The sequence below is a fragment of the Manis pentadactyla genome, chromosome 3 (genome assembly GCF_030020395.1).
Source record: "Manis pentadactyla isolate mManPen7 chromosome 3, mManPen7.hap1, whole genome shotgun sequence".
NCBI classification, from domain to species: domain Eukaryota; kingdom Metazoa; phylum Chordata; class Mammalia; order Pholidota; family Manidae; genus Manis; species Manis pentadactyla.
Window position 1 is genome coordinate 40543370 of NC_080021.1, and position 23707 is coordinate 40567076.

A 23707-nucleotide genomic window follows, 5' to 3' on the forward strand; every position below is an offset into this window, starting at 1 on the left:
ACTACAGGGCTTGAATGCATCCATGGCTCATAAAGGTAGAAGCAGCCCACTTCAGATGTAAGTGTTAACCATCTCTGCACTGGGTCAATTTTTCAGGTTTATTTTCTACTCTCCATGGTCCCTCCAACAAGGCAGTAGAACACTTATGCTAATACCTTTAATGGTGAGATCAGGGCGGCTCCTCTATAGAAAGTGAAAAAGATAGAAAGCTACTCCTGAACATCAGGGAAGCCACAGGACAATTCCTGATCCTACTGTTTACAAATGATGTCACATTAAAATTAGGGGCTTCAACAGATGAACTGGAGTCAGTTAAGCCAGTAAAACTCAAAAGCACAGGTCAGTTTATTGCCATCCAAAGTGATTTAATTATGAGAGAGAATGTGTTCTTTCATATGACTTGGCACATATTACAAAATAAACTTTAAAAGAAGCTACCTTTGAGTAAGTAGAGGTCAAACGCTGATAATTCAGAAAAAGAAATGTATACTGAAAACTAATCATACTGGTGAATTTCAACTATGAATCTGAGTAACATTATTGACCTTATTCTGCCAAATGTAACTTCCCTAAGTAGTCTGAAATCAAAACCATTTCCCAAAGCAACATCAAAGGCAACCCACAATATTTTTTCAGGAAAAGCCTAATAGCTCAAAATGGAGATGGTAAATACATAATTACAGTTGTCTGTCTTGTTCTATCTCTAAAGTGTCATAAATCTCCATTATGGTTTATATATAATGATTAACTAGGACTCGATAAATTTTGAGAATAAGAAAATGTGAAGCAATATCATAGTATAAAAAAGTGTCAGTGTATTTTAAACTTTCATAACATCAGATGCATAAATGCTACAGATTAAAAAAATTATTTGAGAGTTTATTTAAATTTCTTATATATTTCTTTTGTTTCATGAATTTGAAATGTCAATTTTCAATGTTAACTTTTCGTGGTACTGGTTGTGTGCATCAAAACTTCACTTTTCTGGTGATCTAAAATTCAGAGTACAAATATAACCTCTCAGTCACTGAACAGCAGCTGATGAAAGGTTTCAGAAAGTTCAAAAATCTAGTACAGCTATATACCTAGTAGAAGAGAGGTGTTAACATTTTTTAAGAAACATACTGCTATTGAAAATATTTCAATAATTTACCTTTCAAATGTTTTTGTATGTTTGTCCACATACAGTGCAACACCTATGCATGGTGTTCCATCGGCCATGGAACCCTTCACCCCCATGCCTTCATAGCTAGAGTGCTGAGCCACACTGCTTGCAGAACACATCCTGTACTATGTATAAATAGAAGGGTTGGGGCAGTCCCATTTGGGTAATTCAAGTACTCTAGGCCAAGAGCCCAAAAAAAAGAGCTGAAAATAGGTTATACTGTTCATTTCAAAAGTACCAGATTCACCAAGAAGCAGGAAGCATGCACCAGAATAAGAAACACCACAAATGAAATAGCACCCTTTCCTGCTATGTAAATCCATCAACATGTGTGAATCCTTCAACTAAAATCATGAACTCATTGTCATATTTGATAACTCAACAAATTTGTATTATTACTTTTATTATCCAGTGTCTCTAGACACTCACATCCTTGAACTAGCTGGGCACTTTTTTGGGTAGGAAGTTAGTGCCTTTACTGTAAATATTTGCAGTCTTAAAATGACAGGAGATTAATTTTACAATGGAAAAAATTACATAACAAAAAAGTTTAGCATTTTTAAACATAAAAAAATTGAGCACTGTATTTTCTAGTTTTCTTTCATACTTTTAAATAAATTGATGAAAAACATTAGCCTTTTATTATGATGAAAACATTTAAGAAATGGACTAGAGAAGTTTTTTTCAACAGAGATACAGTGGGAGCTACACAGAATCTTTTACAAGAACTGAAAATATAACTGGATAAAGAACCATGTATAGATTGTTAATGTGGATTTTATTCCAATTATTATCAGCTTTTTGTTTTAAAGGGTTTACAATTTTTTCATAATCGTCCTTGAACTTGAATGAATGGATTACTTTCAAAATTTAGATTTAAGAATATGTAGTAATAGAGAATCTCCCAGTTGAGCCATCTATTCCTCTGCCAGATATAATTGTTTACCATCCCCAGAATATGTCCTCTATCTTTAAATTAAGTTAACCTATGCCTGTCAATTATTAGATTCTACATAGCCTTGAAAACTTTCTGAACAGCTACCGGTGAATAGAAAGATGGAATTATTATTGAGTTAAGAGGAGATTAGACAAATACAATAAATTACACTTATTTTATACTCCCATCACCTGAGGAGATGACTTAATAGTGAAAGGAAAAGAATCATATTGTAATAATGAAATCAGAGAGGGAATTCAAGCCCCGGAGGTGATTCCCTTAAGTTTATGTTAATACACACCTTGTGGGGGACCAAACATCAACTGGAAAAGTTTCCTGAAAACTGTTCCAGCTATTTTCCCCTTTAAAATGCTCCAACTTTACATGACCCATTAGTCATCATATTACTTACATTTATGATGTATTTTGAAATCTATTACCAAAAACCCAATGGATTCAATATGGCTTGTTATACCCAAATCATAACATTTATGAAAGAAAACTTCTTTGTTGAAGTGTTTCTTCCTTTGGAATTTTATTTGTAAAAGACAATTTTTTTTTTGAGACAAGCAAGGCTTACAAGGAAAACAGTGCATGCATGAATAGCTATGAACAGACACAGGAATGATGGTGTTTTTCCCCCACTGAGGGAGGCAAATGCAAAACACAGAACACATTTATTATCAAGCTTAACATTATATATTATAGTAGCTCTAATAAAAATATATTTTATTATTAGGTCATACTACATTTTTTCTTCTTATTCAGCAATTCAAATTCAGATTTTGTTACAGTGTCCAAGAAAAGGTATTTATAATGATAATGGACAGTGAAGACTGAGTATTCACAGGTATGAGAGCCAGAAACCTGCAAAGTTGCCCTTGACAATGAGATCAATGTCTTTTCATTGAAGGTAGGAAGTGTAAAGACCTCGGTGGTGGCAGACATGAGTGTTTCAATTAATATGCTATACCAAGTGGAACTGGGTATAAACTGTCCCAAATGTTCAGGAGGCTCAGAGACATAGACTGACACATGCACTTGACTGAGTCAGCCAGAAGCAGTTCATGGTGCTTATCACTGGGATTTGGGTATCATCAATACTAGTATAATTACTTATGCAGATATTGTTATGATCAAGCATTGACTTTTTTGACCTCACTCTATCCCAATATAACATAAAAGTTCTGATTATAGTATAATTGTACATACTAGTTTTCTAAAATGAATGTATTGAACTGAACTAATCTAAATAAGAATCTTTCCCTCCAAGTAGTCATTAGAAGAGGCTAAGTACATCCCATTGTGCCAATAAATTTTTTTTGGCAGCTTTTTTGGTGTCTATGTCCTTTTTTTTTTTCTATTCTCATTGATGGCATATACTCATCATTGGTTGAAGACAGTGGATCTGAATTTTGGGAATATCCAAATATTGTTTTGAGAAAAGGGAGTAAGGATTCTAGACTGTAGGAAGATTACAAACACAGAAAAAAAGATTAAAAACACAGACTTCTGAGAAGATGATGGCATAGAGAGAGCTTTACCCCATCTACTCTTACCTTCACACTGAATTTACACCTACACATAAGGGAATTCTTCTGAGGAAAAACTGAGGACTGAAAGAGCCCCTTTTGCAAGAGGGATAGAAACATTACATAAGAACAGTAGGAGAGACAAAGACACAGTAACAGAGGGAAACCCACCCTTAGCACCATGATCCACAGAGGGGACAGATATTGCTAAAAGATCTGGACACAGATTCCATGTCTCAGGTCATAGGAAAAAGAAAATCCTGTTTTAAAGTGCATCTAGACTATAAGTAAAAAAAACCTGATTTACAGAATTAAAGCACCTGCCATCTGGTGGGGGAATGGTTGGAACTCTCTCTGGATGGGAGGTCTGTTGATCACCATTGTTTGCACTCCTTCCCCACACTGATAGTGACATGGAGAACAGAGTTGGGGCATACACACCGATTTCACATTTGGTCTAGGCAGATTTCCAGCCCCCACCCACACCCAGATGTGTCGGCCAGAGAGTGCACTGAGAGTGCATTCAGGCCGCAGCTCCCCTGAGGGCACAGAGAGGCCAGTAGCTGCAGAGCTGGGACTTTCCTAGGGGCTATGCCTGGCCTTGGGGCTGCACTGCAGATGCAGGGCTGGTCACTGCCTACCCCTGGAGAGGGAGCCTGAGATACTGCTGCATCATGGGTGCAGGGCCAGTAGTTGTGGAGGTGGGGCTTTTCTGGAGACCGCCAGGGCTCATTGCCTCCCTGTCAGCATGAACTCCATTGTTATCCACTCAGGAACCCTCTGATTAGGCCTCTCTGACCGTTCCTACTTCAAACCATGTCCTGAGAGCCCTGACAACAGGACACCCCCGGCTAACACTCACAAGGCCTCCAGCCCGCCAGCCCAAACCACCAGGTGCACATAGTCTACCCAGGGGACCTTTGTTATACAAGTCAATCCTCCGAGACTGGAGAGGTAGCCCTTTCTACTAATTCATAAAATTGAGCACAGTAAGTCAAACAAAATGAGGAGACAGAGGAATATGCTTGAAACAAAAAACCATGAACAAACTTCAGAAAAAGAACTAAATTAAACTGAGTTTAACAATCTACCAGATGAAGAGTTCAAATTAACTATAATAAAGATGCTCAGCAGACTTGAGAGAAGAGTGGAGAAACTCAGTGAGAACCTCCACAAGAAGACAGAAAATATAAAACAGAAACTGAGATGAAGAATACATACAATAAACAAAATGAAAAATGCATTAGAGGGAATCAATAGTAGAGGATGCAAAATAATGGATTAGTGATCTGGAAGACAGAATAATGGAAATCACTCAAGCTGAACAGCAGAAAGAAAAATAATAAGAAATGAGGATAGGCTAAGGGAGTTCTGGGACAGTATCAAATGTCCAAAGATTTGCATTCTAGGAGTCCCAGAAGGAGAGAGAGAGAGAGAAATAGAAAATTATTTGAACAAATAATAGCTGAACATTTCCCTAACCTAGGGAAGGGAAGTGATATCCAGGTCCAGGCAGCAGGGAGAGCCCCAAACAAGATAAACCAAAGAAGTTCTATGCCAAGACAAATCATAATTAAAATGTCAAAGATCAAAGACAAAGAGAGAATCTTAAAAGCACCAAGAGAAAAAAGCAATGAACTACTCCCAAGGGAAGCCGCATAAGGCTATCTGCTGATTTTTCAGCAGAAACTCTGCAGGTCAGAGTGGATGGCATGATATACTCAAAGGGCTGAAAGAAAAACCTCCAACCAAGAATACTTTCCCTGGCGAGGTTATTATTCAGAATGGCACATAATGAGCTTCACAGATAAACATACATTAAAAGAGTTCACCACCACTACACTGGCCTTACAAGAAATGTTAAAGGGTCTTCTTTACGAGGAAAAGATAAGACCCTAACTAGAAGCAAGAAAAATACGAAAGTGAAAATTTCACTGGTAAAAGCCAATATATACCAGAAGTAGCAGCCCAATTACTTAGAAGCTAGTAGGAAGATCAAAAAGACAAAAGTAGTATAATCAATCACATCTAAAAATTAGGTAAGGGAATCACTAAATTAAAGATGTAAACGAAGATATATACATAAAATGTAGAGAAAGGGGAGTAAAAAATGTAGCATTGTTAGAATGTGTTCAAACTTAAGCAACCATCAACTTATCATAGATTGTTATATATGTAGGATATATAAAAACCCCACGGTAACCACAAGCCAAAAACCTATAATGCATACAGAAAAAACAAAGAGAAGGAAATCTAAATAACACTAAAGAAAGTCATAATACAGTAGGGAAGAGCAAGAGAGGAGGAAAGGATCAGAGAACAACAAAACAAGCGTGGAACATTTAACAGAATAGCACTAACTACATATCTGTGAATAATTACTTTAAATGTAAATGGACTAAATGCCACAACAAAGGCAGAGGGTAACTGAATGGATATAAAAATAAGACCCATTTATTCTGAAACTGAAGGCATGGAAAAAGATATTCCATGACAATAGGAATTAAAAAAAAACTGGGGGTGCCAGTACTTGTATCAGACAAAATAGACTTTAAAACAAAGACTTCAACAAGAGACAAAGAAGAACATTATATAATGATTAAGGGTACAATTCAGCAAGAAGATATAACAACTGTAAATATGAACACACACAACAGAGAAACACCTAAATTTATAAAGCAAATATTAACAGATATAAAGAGAGAAATTAACAGGAATAAAATAATAGTTGGGAACTTTAATACTTTACTTATATCAGATGGAAAAGCAGTAAGGAAATAGTAGATTTGAAAGAAACATTAGACCAAATGGAATTAACAGATATATACAGAACATTACATTCAAAAATAGTAGAATACATATTGTTTTCAAGCACATACGAAATATTCTCAAGAACAAGATTAAATGTTAGGCCATAAAGTGATTCTCAATAAATTTAGGACTAAAATCATATCAAGCATCTTTTCTGACCACAATGGTATGAAACTAGAAATCAATTACAAGAAAAATAAAACAGAAAAAGCACAAATACATAGAGGTTAACAGGGTGTTTCTAAATTACCAACAGGTAATCAAAGAAATCAAAGCAGAAACTTAAAAAAACTTGGAGAATAATGAAGATAAAAATACAAAGGCTCAAAATATCTGTAGGATGTAGGAAAAGCAGTCCTCAGAGGCAAGTTTATAGCAATACAGGTCTACCTCAAGAAGCAAAAAACATCTCAAACGAACAATCTAACCCAACACCTAAAGGAACTTAGAAAAAGAAGAACATAGCCCAAAGTTAATAAAGAAAGAAATAACAAAGATCAGAGTGGAAATAAATGAAATAGAGACTAAAAAAACAATATAAGAGATCAATGAAATTAAGAGCTTGTTCTTTGAAAAGCAAAATTGGTATATCTTTAGTTAGAATCAAGAAAAAAAGAGAGAGGACTCAAATAAATAAAATAATAAATGAAAGAGGATAAGTTACAATGAACACCAAAGAAATACACAAAATTATAAGAGAGTATTATGAAACTACATGGCAACAAACTGGACAACTTAGAAGAAATAGATAAATTCCTAGATATAGACAATCTTTCAAGATGCAACCATGAAGAAATATAATATTTGAATAGAACAATTACTAATAATGAAATTGAATCAATAATAAAAAAACTCTGAATAATCAAAATCCCAGGATCACATGGCTTCACAGGGGAATTCTACCAAATATTTAAAGAAAAGTTAATAACTCTCTTAGCAAACTATTACAAAAATTTGAAGAGGAAAGAAAACTTCCAAATTCATTCTACAAGGCCAGCATCACTCCGGTACCAAGCCAGGCAAGGACACTACAAAAAAACAAAATTACAGACCAGTATACTGATGAACATAGATGCAAACATTCTCAACAAAATATTAGCAAACCAAATTCAAAAAACACATTGAAAAGTTCATTCACCACACTCAAGTGGGACATATCCCAGGATGCAAAGATGGCACAGTATCCACAAATCAATGTGATATACCATATGAACAAACTGAGGTATAAAAACCATATCATTATCTCAATATATGCTGAAAAGCATTTGACAAAGTTCAATATCCATTCATGATAAAAACTCTCAACAAAAGTATATAGAGGGCACATAATTCAGCATAATAAAGGCCATGTGTGACAGACATCACACTCAATGGCAAAAAGCTGAAAGCTTTTCTTCTAAGATCATAATAAAACAAGGATGTCCACTCTCATCACTTTTCCAACATAGTCCTAGAAGTCATAGCCACTGCAATCAGGCAAGAAAAAGAAATAAAAAGCATCCAAATTGATAAAGTTCAAGTAAAACTGTCAATATTTGCAGATGACATGATAATTTATAGAGAGGACCCTAAAGATTCCATCAAAAAACTTTTAGAATAAAAAAATTCAGTAAAGTTGCAGGATACAAAATCAATGTACAGAAATCTGTTGCATTCTATACATCAATAATGAAGCAGCAGAAAGAGAAATTAAGAAATAATCCCTTCTATAATTGCATCAAAATAATAACATACATAGGAATAAATCTGACCAAGAAGGTGAAAGACCTGTATTCTGAAAAATATAAAACATTGATGGAAGAAGTTGTAGATGACACAAATAAATGAAACACTATTCCATGCTCATGGAAAAGAAGAATTAATACTGTTAAAATGGCCATACTGCCCAAAGCAATCTACTGTTTCACTGCAATCCTTTCAAAATACCAAAGGCATTTTTCAATGAACTAGAGCAAATAATCCTAAAATTCATATGGAAGCACAAAAGAACTCAACTGGCCAAAGCAATGGGGAAAATGAAGAACAAAGCCAGAGAGGTATCACACTCCCTGATATCAAACTATACTACAGGTACAGTAATCAAAACCATATGGTACTGGGACAAGAAAAGATACATAAGACCAATGGAACAAAACAGAGATGCCAGAAATACACCCACACCAGTAAGATCAATTAATATATGAATGACAAAGGATGCAAGAATACATAATGGGGAAAGTACAGTCTCTTCAATAAGTGGTATTGGGAAAACTGGACAGCTACATGCAAGAGAATGAAACTGGATTGCCTTACATCATACACAAAAACAAACTCAACATGGATTAAAAACTTAAATATAAGACCCAAAACCATAAAACTCCTAGAAGAAAACAGACAGAAAACTCTTGAACATTAACATTAGAAAAAATTTTTTTGATATATTTCCCCACAGAAGGGAAACAAAAGCAAAAATAAAGAAGGGGGACTATGTCAAATTATACAGCTCTGCACAGCAAAGGAAACCATCAACAAAACAAAAATGTACACTGTGACGATCCAATATACATATATCTGTGAAAAAATTCCTTCCACCTAGAGAACCCACTCACTTTTGAAGATGGGTAAAAAAAAGGAACAATTAAGCATTTATCCTAGCTTTTTTAGATGAACAATACTACTGAGTAACAGAGTAGTAGATCAGGGAATGTTTCTCTTTATAAAAGTATTCTAGCTATTTTAAGAAAAAGCAGTGTTAGAATTAAAATATTACTGCTGCAACCTCCAGTGAATTTTGGCATTGAATGTCAACAGCTGTTCACATCACAAAAAGACACCTTCAGACATTATGTGTCTTCTGAAGGAACAATAAATACAATTTACAAAACAGTTCTACTTAAAAAAAAAAGAAAACCTGAATAGATTAAGCCAACTACCAATTTATGTATAGGAAATATAGAAGACAGGGGCACAGACAAAATCCAAACTGTAATAAAGTCTACAGGATAACTGATAAGTGATTTGGTATCTTCAGTATATAGATTGCAAGAGATGAAAAAAAGGAGGGAAACCTATTGATTAAAAGAAACTTCAAAGATATATCAAACAATAGTGATGCATAGATAGTCTCTGGCTTCTGGTTAAAAAAACAAACAAACCTCCACACACATCCACAGACATTGTATTTATAAGATAATGGAAAATTTGAACATTGACTAGATATTTGATGATATCAAAGAATTACTGTCTCTTGGCTTGATAATGTTATTGTGGTTATGTTTTTAAAAGTCCTTATCATTTAGAGATACATAGTGAAATATTACAGATGATATGATACATGGGATTTGCACTGTAATACTACAAAAGGTGAGGAAGTGGACACGAGTATGTAAGAAATGTATTGGTTATAAACTGGCACTTGTTTTACTAGAAGGTTTTATATTCAGTCTACTTTTGTATATACTTGAATCTTTCCATAGTAAAAAGTTTTTAAAAGGCATAGAGATGAGAATGAGCATGGCATATAAATAAGTAATACTGGCAGGTGATTTCAAGCCATTTACCTCTAAATTATCAAATTCCTCTCATCCCTTCAACAGGTGACTTGCTTCTAGCTTCATGGAGAAAGTTGAAGCCATTAAATTTCCCTCAATTTCTTGCTACCAAACTAAAAAGTTACCTGCAATGCTGTTTTCCTTCCCTTCTATAAGGGTTTATAAAATAGAGAAGCAGCTTCTCTAACCTAAAACTGGTTCTTTCACATGAGTATTGGACTCTTTACCTTCCCTCTAATGACCCTACCTTTATTTTTTATTTTTTTAAGTTTATCCAGCTCTTCTCTCAACTGGATTCCTCCTGCAAAAATTTAAACAAGATAAAATCGAAGTCTCTTTCATTATAAAAATAAAACCCAAGAACCCTCATCCCAAATACCCCTTCATATTCTATCATTCTTATTCTTCTTCATAGCCAAACTGCTTATTTATATTCTCTGCTTCTGTTTCTTTCCCCCTGCTTACTCCTCACTGCATTCTAGGAAGCATACATTGTGATTAATCCAGTGGGGAGAAAGCTACTTTTAGTCACAATGTCAATAAACCAGTTAGATTATTTTCAATTTCACATCTTTCTGTCTCTCAAAGTGCTACTTGACACTGTCAATTCCTTCTTTCTTTTTGAAACACACTTTTTCTTTGGCTTCTTTGACATTAAACTCTCTCAATTTTCCTCTTAGTCTTTAGCTTCATTTTAGTATCTTCCTTCTCCTCCTGCTCATTAAATACTGACTGAACTTCTTCAAGATAAAGCCTTAGGCTCTTTACTCCTCATCGACTTACATCTCTGATCCCATCCATGCCGTGGCTCGATTTAGCACCTCTATCCCAAAGACTCCAGAATATCCTACCCTTTATTACTAGTCTTAGTCTCTCTTGCGAGCTCCAGATACACACACACACACACACACACACACACACACACACACACACACACACACACATACAATTGCCACAAACTCAACGTACCCAAGGCAAAACTCATGATCTCTCCCCACCCTCACAAATTAAAATAACAAAACAAAACCAGTGTAGTTCTCTTCAAGTATTTTCCATCTCAGAAAAAAGGATTATCACCTGTCTTAGCTCAGGCTGCTATAATAAAGTACCATAGACTGGGTGGCTTAAACAACAGGGTTGGTTTCTGGCGGAGGCTCTCCTTCTGGCTTGCAGACTGCTAACCTTCTTGTTCTGTCCTCACAGGGCAGAGAAAGAGAGCATACTCTCTGGTACCTCTTCTTAAAGCACACTATTCCATCATGAGGAACCACATTCTCATGACCTCATCGAAACCTAATTATCTCCCAAAGGCCCCATTTCCAAATGCCATCACAGTGGGGATTAGGGCTTTAACACATGCATTTTGTGGGGACAGAGCACCGTCCATCCAGTTAGACCAGCCAGAGACCCAAAAGTCACACTTCTTCTCCCTTCATCACCCATTACTCTGTTACCTCAGGCTGTAGATTCTGCCTCTTCAATATCTACAAATCCTTCACTTCTCCTTATTTCTATCACTATTCCCTGATCCATTTACAACTATCTCTTACTAGTGCTACTGCAATATTCTCCTATTGGTCTCTTGCATCTATATTCTAGCCCCTCTTATCTGTTCTTCACCATGCAAGTGTAGTTGTTTTCAAAATGCAAATATACCACCAATGTGTGTATGTGCGCGCACACACACACACACACACACACACACCTCCTCCCATCACATACCTGTCCTGCTTAATGTCCAGTTTTTCAATGATTCCCCATAGCTCTTAAGACAAAAATCATAAATTCCTTTATTGTGGCCAGCAAGTCCTGGCCTCTACTCTCTACAGCCTCACCTCTTACCCTTGTTCCCTCACTTTTTCCTTTTTTTTAATCTTCCTTCAATGTGCCACGATCCTGCTCCCCACAGCAGCTTTTGTACACATTCTCCTAGAAACCCACCCTTCCCTCCATGGTCCTTGGTTAACTCCTTTCATCCTGTGCAACAACTCAGTTCAGTTGTCTTACTCAGAGAAGCTTCTCTAAATCTCTATTCTTTTATGAATCTGTATAATTTCATGACACTGACATTAGCTCATAATTATATATTACTTTGTGGCACTATTTAGTAATCAAATTCTGTCTTTTCTACTAGATTGTATGTGTATCTTGAGAAAAGGGACTATCTTTTGTTCACCACTTTTTCCAATGCTTAGAAGCACACTTGGAATATTGTAATTGCTCATAAACATTTGTTGTGAAAATAAATGAAGCATTGCATTGGAGATTACGGCCATTATTTTAAAACTTGAAGGAACTATAGAGCATCTCCCTTATAGAGTAAAATACTGAGGCTCAAATAAGCAAAGTGATCTTACTTAGGTTTACTTGCGTGGTGACAGCTAAATTTGGACTGTCCAGATGGTAGCAGATTACAGAGGGCTGAGGAAAGTTTTGTTATGATGGACTGAGGGAGGTGGGCAGTCAAGATTATAGGGGTTTGGCAAGGGAAGCTAATTTAGCAAGGGCATGGGGAGCAGGACTACTGAGTAAAAAGGAGAATCTGAAGTGAGGGCTGCCAGGCAACAGACTGAGAAAGTAATCAGGGCATAGAACTAAACCAGGGAGGAAACAGGCATAATGGGGGACCATTTCAAAGGAGAAACTAAAAGGACTTGGAATTAACCAAGCGATTAATCAAAGGGGATAGTAAAATTGTGAGAGGGCATGACTGGAATAATGTTGGTATCACAAGCACATGTAAAGAAATATGAAGGCTATACTAAGTGCAGGGCTGAGTAAGAAGAGGGAAGGAAAATGGTTTAACTTAATGTGAACACACTAAATTTTAAATAACTAAACATGTCCAGCAGACAGATGGAGAAAGAGCCCTACAACTAGAAAACAAGTCAAAACCAGAGATACTCATTTGAGAGCTGTTAGCACAAAAGGGATAGTGAAGGTTATTTTCTGTACAAAGATATGAATAGAGGCCAAAGACTGTGTCCTTGGGAAGGTACTGGGAAGAAGAGCCATAGGCAAGCACAAAACTGGGGAGTTAGGGTTTGGAAAAGCTACATGTTCTTTTTCTCTTCTGCCTAGCCTACTCCATGTTCCTTGAAAGATATCCCACAATTAGCCTCATTCTCCCCAGTAAAGAATTCTGACAGAATTGGAGTGCATGAAGAAATAAAGAACCTAGCTGCCACACCGCTGACCTCCCTGCAAGAGGCCTTGTGTTGGCCTCTGACCATTGTGCTCTCCCTGCAACCGGCTTCTGTGGCTCCCTGGCTCCTATCACTTAGCCAAGTCCAGTGGAGGCACTGCTGTCAGCCCGACATTCAAAGACAACTTAAAGTCCCTTCATTCTACAGTGCTGGTAAGGAATTTTATGGCTTACTGATTCTATGGTGGAAAATTAACCTGGTATTAAAATAATTAGGTTTTTATCTGAATAAAAGAAAAAATTAAAAAACCCATTAATTAAAAATCATCCATTTTTCTCATTTCTCCCCAAAGTACAAGTTACAGTTGAAAAAGCAAGGTTGAAATAATGAGAGGCTTTCCTGCATTTTATAATTCTTGGTCCATTCCCTATTTGACACCCAGATATCAACTTTACTGCTTCATTTTGATAAATCATGGGAAAATAAACTAAGGTAACGCAATGCTGATGCTGCAAATTGGAAACCATAAAACTCAGGAAATGCTAGAGTCAAGGTTCTTACAGTTTTATTAACTAGTTTACATTTCTTAAATGTAGAAGATAGCCTGCTAGTATGGCTATAAAATTGAATTAAGAGCAAGACAGGACTCCAGTGATTAGAGTATGGGCCTTGGCCTTATTTCTAGAAAGAGAAGAGGCAAAGGGTTACCTATCATGGCAGCATTAAAAGAAATAAATTAATTAAAATTAGCTTCTTAAAGATGCTTTGTTTTACTTTCAATCTTCTTGCATTTAAAAATCATATTCCTTATTCTTCATTCTCCACTCCAGAAAAATCAGGAGGTCATTTGGTCATCTTTCTCAGATATCTTAATTCCCCTGAACCTGTCACCTTTAAAGATACATCTGAATTAATCCTCACTGAGTAATGAAATCAGTGGTAACAGAACATAAAAAAAGAGAGTCCACCATGCCAAATGAAAACATTTCTAAAATACACACATCTGGGAGATAAACAACTTAAAATTTCTTCTTTGTATTCATATAAATAAACCTCTTTGACTGGTGCTACTGTATATGAGTTTTTAAAAGTAGTATCTTACATTATTTAAGTGTATATTTTCATTCAAACCAAAGTGTTTCATAGAAATGGGTAATTCTAGGATATTCAGGAATTTTTCAAAGTAAATCCAAAGTAGGATTATAACCAGTTACAAGTTAAATAAATTTTTAAAGCAAAAATAAATGAAACCAGAGATGAAACCAATTCAAAGCTCAAATGAGATCACAAAAACTGAAAACTACCTTGGTAAATTGATAAACATGTCAAATAAGGAGAGACTAAAGAAATGATTTTATTGAGAGAAAGAAATACCAGTGGCTGTGTTTTAACTAGCTACACTGTGTGTACTCAAAGAAGAAATGTGAAATTGCAGTCATAACTTTGTGTTTGATATAACTGTGTTGCTTAAACTATATGAATATTGTGGTATGTTAATGAATTTATAATAAAACATAAATGATGTAGGATGTTCTCCCAATCTGGCATGTTTTTTTCTTCATTGTCATTTAGATATCATTTCATGACTTCGGTGCCAGTGTTCAAAAATTTATCTGCATAGAACAATGATAAAATACCAGGGAACTCAAATGTTTTTGCAAATGACCCTGACTTAATTAGAAAAATATGCACCCTTCCCAGTTCTTCTCACGTGTCAGCTCTCATTAAATTAAAAAAAAACTCTTAAGAAATCCTATGGTTAACAAAACTTTTAAACAGAGATCAAGTGGGCACATTCCTACATTTCTGTATGTCATACCAAGCAGTTCATAGCTGAATTTGAATTTACAAGAAGTATGAATTATTTTTCAATATAAGAAGTATCTGATCTAATACTAATTTTTTCTCTATAGGCTAACTGTGCTAGGAACAGGTGGCCCTGCTTTCAATTATGGAGGGCTAGCATGCCACTGTGAGGCCTGGATTAGTTCACCTTCTCACGGGGAATTTTCCTTGGTTGGGAATGGATTTATTGTGGCTTCACACATGGAATAGAGCTCATGTCAGCTGAGGGCAGTGACACATCATATGATTCAAATTAACCTGCTGTGGACTGTTCCGCAGGGCTTAAATTGTGTATTAAAATGACGACATTTTAAAAACAGCTTGAAAGAAACCAGGATTGCTGAACTGCAATGGTTCCAATTTGTTCCAACTAATCTATCACCTGCTGGAGATATTATTCTAGTGGGTTTCTGGTAGCTGCTGTTTTCCAGGTTTCTCCAAGCCACTGACCTTGCTAATGGGTACAATTGTTGCCTCTGAAGGCAAGAGGTGGGGGTGAGAGAGCTTTGAAGGGGTTTTTGATGTAGAAATTTGGAACTACCATTTGCTCTAAGGTACTATTAAGTTAACAGAGGAAATTAGGAAATACTCAAGAACTCTGAATTATTTTTCCAAAACCAAATGCTTAAGAGCTGCATGTGTATCACTTTGTCTAGATAAAATAACCTCAGAAAAATAAATCTGAGAGGCTGAATTCAAAAGCTGTTATGTTTGCACCTTTATGAAGAAAATTTAAGGTTGGACAGTTATAATCAGTATTTCTTCTACTCTTCAGAATTGAAACTTTTATTGCTACTGCAACCTTAATTCAAGAGCAAGAAAAAAATAAATGAAAACACTATTCTATAGAGGTAGCATAAAATATTCTTTGGTAATGATACTTAAAATGTGCATATAGATTAAGAAACTAGTAGCAAAATATTATTAATAAAAATACTGTATATAATTAGTAGCATTATTGCAGTACTAAAATAAGCCTTTTTATTTTTCAAGGAATATTATAAAGTTTGTTATAAAAAGATATTAAGTTTGCTCCCCCAGTCTTAGCATAAATAATACTCCTTTTAGTATCTTATTAGCTAAATCTGGAAAAAATACCATTTTCTTGAGGTGCCAAAAATCTGTAAGATAATACAACCTTATGGCAGGAAGTACTTTAATGTGTACTGTTATTCCTATTGATCTCTAAATTGATACAGAGTGGCAGTCTGGTTGGGTAGTGAGACTATATGATTATTCTATAGCATAACATGTACTTACATATTTTAAATGATAAATTGTTCACAGTAAGGAAATTTTTTATCTAAGTAAATTCCAGGGCAGTTAAAGGCTGTTAGGTTAGTGTTTTAGTGGTATCCCACACAGTTTGTATCTCATTCAAACTAATCTTCTCTCAAATAATTTATGAAAGAAAAGTACTCTTGGTTAAATCTAATATTTTAGATTTTGAAGAACTTATACCATTCATCAGATATTGTATTTGATTTTCATGATAAAAGTACTATTTTTAAAACCACTCATCATTCTTTGTATTGTTCCCCTGTCCTGTGCCCCCAAGTTTCTGCAGGTTGGCTTTTAATACCTGTAACTGATGCTATTAAGAAAATCATATATATATATATGATATACATATATATTTTAATTTTATATGAGTCATATTAAACCTGCACAAAAAGTGTAGTCCCCAGACCAACAGCAGCCACTTACCTGGAAACTTGTTAGAAATGTAGAATCTCATCCTTACTATGTAGAACTATTAGATCATATTTCCATTTTAACAAGCTCACCAGAGGTGCTTCAAGTGCACACTCAAGTTTGAGAAGTGCTGTTACAAAATAACTATTCTAATTCATTTGTTTATTTAAAAGTTTTAATCTCCATAGAGATTATCACTATTATTGAACATAAAATTATAAATGACACATAATTTTCAATTTTAGAAAGTATAAGAAACACAGAAGTACAACTATTTAAAAAAATTATGTTTCTACTACAGAGTCACACTAAATGCAAGAATTATAAACATATGACTTTTTTATTCATTCACTGACATTCCTGTTAAAATTCAACTTATCGGGTTCCTATGAAAATATTGTACACAATTTACAATTGATTTGCCAATTCCATCTGTATTACAAACAAATTAATCAAATGTAAACTAGGAGAGAACTTTATAGTCAGAGCAAATAGAAAATTGTGCCTAAAAACAAAAGAAATCTGACACTAAGAAAGGTTAATAAGGGGTAAACTCATGTTTCCCTCTCACTTCTCCATGAAATAATTTTATGTTTATGTTCTCACCCTAGCATCCATTCTAACATGTTCAGTTTTTTACGTGTGACAACTCTGAAGTCAGGAAGTGTCCTGCAACTGATGTAATGAGAAAACACTGTACCATGGTTTAAATAGCACACATTTTTTTCCCTTAGTGATACATGTTTCTTCCTGCAATTGATGGTGGCTTAAATTCAATGAAATGTGGTACTTCACATTCATCAGCCCAGTACAAGGACTCACACTCCTCTCAATCCATCCACCCTTTGAGTCTTTAAAACCATGTCTAGATACTTATAATGATTAGAAATAGTTCTTCATATTTCTGTATCGTTTAAGTCCCAATGTTAGAGAAACATGCTTAAGAAGAACTGGCCTCCAGTGAAGTGGTTTCAGGCTCTGTGTACTCCAGACAGGCAGATGGGCTGCCTTCCCCATCTGTAGTCACGGAGAAGTGCACAGGCATGCCCTGGCACACAAACTTAACTGGGGCCGCTTGGCAGTATTTTTCACTTACCAAATCCATGCCTTGCAGAATACTACTAGATATCTTAAGACAGGGCAACATCATTGTTTTAAATTCTTAATGAAGAATCAATTAACATTGTTTGGATAACTAGTATGTTCTGAAGCACTGCAAGGATGAAATAACAAAAGGAAAACAAATTTAGTAATTTTTGTTAAATAAACAGCTTTGCTCTTGCTGAGGTGAGGAACAATAATAAATAGAAGGAACATAAAATGAAGGAAGAAGAAATAAAGCAGGGAAAAGAGGAGGAGGAAGATAAGAAGAGAGGAATAATATTTAGGTCAGCTAAAATTAATTCATAAGTAATTTAGGTCTTTGGAGTCATAAAGACAGAGCTTGAATGGCTTCTTTGCCGCTAAGACCTTGGGCAATTTACTTCACTTTTCTAAGTCTTAGCTTTTTATTCATAGGAGTAATTAGTCTTAGGTCTATATGAGTATATAAAGTGCTTAGTACCTGGGACTAATATGCATTCAATACATTTTGATATCTATATCTACCATCTAAAATTGAGTGTTAACATGTCTCAAGCACTTTTCTAAGCATTTGAAATAAGTGTATTTAATTGAATCTATGTATCCATGTACATCTTATGTAGATATATCATGTATCTCATCCATCCATCTTTCCGTCCATCCATCCATCCATCCATCCATTATCCATCATCCATCCATCCATCCATCATCCATCCATCGTCCATCCATCCATCCATCCATCCATTCATCATCTATCCATCATCCATCCATCCATCCATCATCAATCCATCATCCATCCATCATCCATCCATCCATCCATCCATCATCCATTCATCGTCCATCATCCATCCATCCATCCATCCATCATCCATCCATTATCCATCCATCCATCCATCCATCCATCCATCATCCATCCATCCATCATCCATCCATCCATCCATCCATCATCCATCCATCCATCCATCCATCCATCCATCCATCCATCCATCCATTTTATTTTCTTTGTTTACAGGTAAGGAAACTGAGGAATGGGAGATTAGATCAACTGCCTAAAGTCACATGGTTAATTTGTAGAAAAGGTAAAAATAAAATCCTGGATCTTTGGTTTCCAGTCAATTATTCCTTAATTGATAACCACTTTTTGTCAGATGAAAGATCATTTTTAATGCATATTAGTATTTGCCTTTCAATCTCTAGAATGGGTAGCCTGAAAAGAGTACACTTTTGGAAAATAAATGAAATATTCAGTATTGGCATGGAATGTCAAGATTAGTAACAGACCTTATGTTACACGTTAAATATACTCATATGAAAAAAAATGTACACACATTTTGAATTACGGGCTTTCTTACCTGGTCCATTAAGAAAGTCTTTAATTTGTAGGGTTACAAGGGAAGGTGGAATACCACTTTTGCTATCTATTTCTCCAGGCACTGTCTGCAGCCAAACTGTGCAGTAATCAAGGGCTTCAGGGAGAGTCTTCCCAGGATCTGAAGTGACAAAATTGAAATTAAAAATGTCAATTACATCACAAATACCTCATTTTGGTGTAAGACTTTCAGCTGATAAACATGAGGGAAAATGGCTATTTAATGTAACCTTCAATGATTTACGTGCTTGTACATACTCAGTAAACAAATACTTGTCTGGAGAAAGAGAAACTCTCTCTGTACAATGACAAATGACGAATTATGAAGCCGTGTTTTCTAGGACCAGGCCAAAAAGGAAAAGACATTTTAAATCTTAACTCACATCATCTTTGAGTGAAGGTAAACTTTCTGTACTCTGAACTGCTGACTGTTAACAGCTGAATAGTTAGATTTCTTTTATTTTTTTTTAATGGGAAGTTGGAAACAAATTAAAGAGAAAGAGGGCAACCTTCTCAGCTTAAAAAAAAAAAAAGGCATATAAGATGTTCAAAGATGCAGTGGATTAATACTACACAGGGCTTTTTTGATCTGTTTCAGAGTTTACTGACGTGACAATCACTTTTTACTGCTCGGCTTTTGAAGTTAACTTCAGTAGCTTTCCCATAACCTTCTTTAAAAGGCAAAAATTGGTCAATCTTTTATTAGTCTCAATTATGACTAAAACTTGACTTTTTCTGTTTTGACCTTTTCTATGAATTAGTGAGTAGCTTTTACTTTTTTCTGGTTAATACTATATGTTTTTTAAAAGTATTTTTTAGCTATTGGTAATGGCAAACGGAATATCCTTTTTAATGCTTTGCAATCCAGTTTTTATTGAAATAGCTCTTTAAATAAAAACGACTGCTGTATCTTGGCATACAATGTAGTAGGCTCTTTTAGAACTTCTAAATATTCACAATTTTTCTTTAGTTTCAAGATTGTTTTACTCTCTGTGTTCTAATGGCCTCTGAATGTCAATTTTATAGAGATGTTCTTGCCACAGAGTCCATCTACTCCATTTTTAGTCAATTTGAAATTTGTTATTAAAGTGTTATTTATTTTAGGTTTTATTGATTGGATTGCTTTCAAAACAGCATTTACATATAGTGTATTATATTCAACATATGGTTATATAGTATTGCTGTCATATGTGAACTGGGCATATAAATTCTGCCTTGGAATTTGTATTTCTTGACCTTATCATCTGATCCTTATGAAATTTGGCACATATGAACCTTTATGTGATTTCAAAGAAAACACTGAAGGCGATTGATCGTGACATTAGATCTATGTGGTAAAGATCAAACATTAAGCTAGTGCATTCTTCTCTTTTTATATGATCCATGAATTGAAAACAGTGAGTATATGCATAGTAGATCCATTACATTATAATATTATACTATTCTCACCTTCAAATATAATGGTCGAGTCTGGTGAAACAATGGCAAAAGTCTATTGCTGGTAGGATTTATAAATAGTTTGTAGGAGCTACATAACCTGCCAGGATCCAAATGTCTATTTCCAGGGTGTCACCTATAGCCACCACCAATAAGCAGTTATTATCAAGTAAGTGGTACTGTGCCAGACCTATATGAAAAGACATAATTCTTTTGTCTTGAAGAGAATACAATCTCAAGAGAGAACAATGATCTAACAGTGTAAGTAAGTGATGTAACTAAATAATAAACAGATGAATTAAACTGCTATGGAAATGTTAATATGATGTGTAAAAAACTGGCAAGTAAACCTTAGGATGATAAAGAAATTATGGAAATCACATACACAAATTTGTATGACATAAAAGGGATATCATTAACATAGAGTTCATATGATCAACATAGATACTAATAGTAAAACGGGTAGAGGACAGAATAAACAGTTAAATGAAATATGCCATTTGGTTATAATGGCATATAAACATTAAAAAATATAAACATAAAAGATACTAAATCTCAGAAATAAAGAAAATAATATTTTAAAATAAGTAAAAATTTTTAACTATCAGATAGGTCAAGACTAAAAAAAATTATAATGTCTGTATAACATACACATACACATTCATTGTAAATTGTTAATCACAGCAAAAACTAGAAAACAACCTACCCATCCACTAATGTTTAAATAAACAATGTTAACCACACAATTGTTTAAAAGAATCAAGAAGATCAGTATGTATATTGATACAAGACAGCTATTATATATTGTTGATAGTAAAAAACAAATCAGGTTAAAAATCTTTTCATTTATTGACCATTAAAGATTCCTCTCCTACAAGATACTTATTTATTCATTTTCCTATTGGGTTTTTTTCCTTACTGATTTGTATTAGCATCTTATATATTATGGGTATTATTAACGTTTTGTTTGCTATATGTAGCCAATGTTTCCTCTTAGTATGTTAGTTGTATTTTAGCTATATTTTGATGCTTTTTGCATGCACACTTGTTTTTTAAATAAATGTGCTAAAAAAATCTATTAACTTTTATTCTATGGATTTATCCCTAGGAGATTATGCATTTTCCTATAGTTTCTTGAAGCATTTTTAAGATTTTGTTTTTACCTTCAGCTATTTAATCCTTCTGGAGAGCATTGTTTTATGAAGAGCAAAAATCTGCTGAGCCTCACTATTAATCAAGCATATACAGATAAAATACAATTTTTCACTAGTTAGATTTACATAAATTAAAAAGATTAATAATATGTGGAAAAGAAGGAGAAATGGATCCTTCCTTGTATGGTGGATAAGCGTATATATAAATACAGCATTTTTGTATGGGCTGGGAGAGGACTGAAAGTAACTGTCTACCAAAATTCTAAATATCCATGCCCTTGCAATTAGAAAGGCCATCACTACCACTCTACCTTAAAGAAATATTCAAGCATTTTAAGGATATTTGATGAGGGTCCTCCCTCATCAAGGGATAGATGGGGTGGGTGGGGAGCAGCAAATTCTGATAATGCAAATGAGAGTTTTCCAAGTAGGGGAAATGGGTTTTATGCAGGTTTCTTCTCTTTTGGTACAAGTTAGAGGGCCTGGTCATCTGGCCCCAGCCCAGCCCAGGGCAATTACAGGGGAATATAACTTAACAGAGATAAAACAAATGAACTGGCAAAAGTAGGATGGAGAATAGGAACTAGGAATTCAAGAAAATTAATAGAAAAATTAAAGAAAAAGTCTAGGAAATCAATTCAAGGAAGCCAAAATTTCAATGAGTTTTCCCCAACAATATATGACTGATTTAATGATATTTTTGGTTTAATATTACACACAACTGACTTGAAAAGTACAGCTGTATTTATAGGGCTGACCAAACATAATAACTGAAATGAGAAAAATCCAGGGAAGTACAGGTTAGGTTATGTGGCTGATGAATACTGAATGTATGACACAGCTGGTGGCTGCTCTCCCTGTTTTGACTAAAATCTCTCTACTTTGGAAATGCCGTAGTCATTGTGGTTAGAGGAAGCAGCAGTAGTAACAGAAAGGTATGTCAGAATCTCAGAGAAATAGTTCAGGTTTGCACAAGAATCACTATTTAGTCCCTTATGCTCTCTTAACTAATTTTCTTTTCCATACTTAGCAACACCTATTTATTTGAGAAGAAGCTCTCAAAAAGAATACTCTCTTTCTGCTGTTAATGAGCACATTCATTCTGTTGTCTCTAAGCCAATGAAACAGGAGATAGTGATATATTAGGAGAGAGTGTGGGAAGTGGGTTAGAAAAAATTACACATTTTTTTTTGCCACAGATCTTGCTCAAAGTCAGAATTCACTTCAGTAAGATATTGGTATCGACAAAGTTATATTTGTTTTTCTCTGGTTAGTTAACCCAGCCTCCAGAAGAAATGACTTCATGTCATGTCACTAGGAACACTCACAGAGATAACTCCGAAAGTCTGAGGCCCATTCTCGGGGAGATGGAGGTAATACTGGCTTTCAGAGACTTGGGTCATAATGTATTCTTTGTGCTTATAGATTATTTTGCTCTTCTTCACAAAACCTCCATTTCACTAACTGCATGGAGGCAGGACAGGGACATGGGACAAACATCATGATTAATTTTTCCTGCCTATGATTTAAAGTGCTGAGATAAAAACAGTATAATAAGAACAGGAGAGACCCCATCTTAAGGCTAAGATTCCATTTTAAAAAGCAGAGAGTTGAGAAGTAAAATTCCTAATGTATTCTCTGGTAATCAGGTAACAACCCAACAACCTACCTTAAGGCAGGGCAGGCAGTCTTAACTGACAGTCCCCACTGCTTGAGGGTAACCACTATCTTGGAGAAGAACAGAATAAATAAATCCCTTGTGTTCCGTTTATTTAGCAAAATTAGCTGGAAGACTGATAACAGAGGAGAGGAGACATGGTGTCTCTCAGCAGAGATAGGCATCTTGACATGACAAGTCAAGCCTATGCCCAACAACTTCTCCTCTGCCTTTTGCCCCATTCTTGAAAGCCTTAAAAGACAGAATCCCCAAACTTTCAGTGCACCTCCTAAGGATACCCACACTTTCCTTTCTTTAAATGTGTACTGTCAAATAAAACTTTCTC

General features: G+C 35.0%; 1 protein-coding gene across 4 annotated transcripts in view; it reads right to left on the reverse strand.

Moving 5' to 3' along the window:
• The window catches only part of VPS13B (vacuolar protein sorting 13 homolog B), an 876251-nt gene that overhangs the window by 170107 nt on the left and 682437 nt on the right, over window positions 1-23707 (reverse strand). For all 4 annotated transcript variants that reach the window (XM_036876002.2, XM_057497864.1, XM_036875982.2 and 1 more), the window contains exon 35: window positions 19097-19234. In XM_036876002.2, the coding sequence (XP_036731897.2) occupies window positions 19097-19234 (138 nt within the window). The remainder of the gene's footprint in view (window positions 1-19096; window positions 19235-23707) is intronic.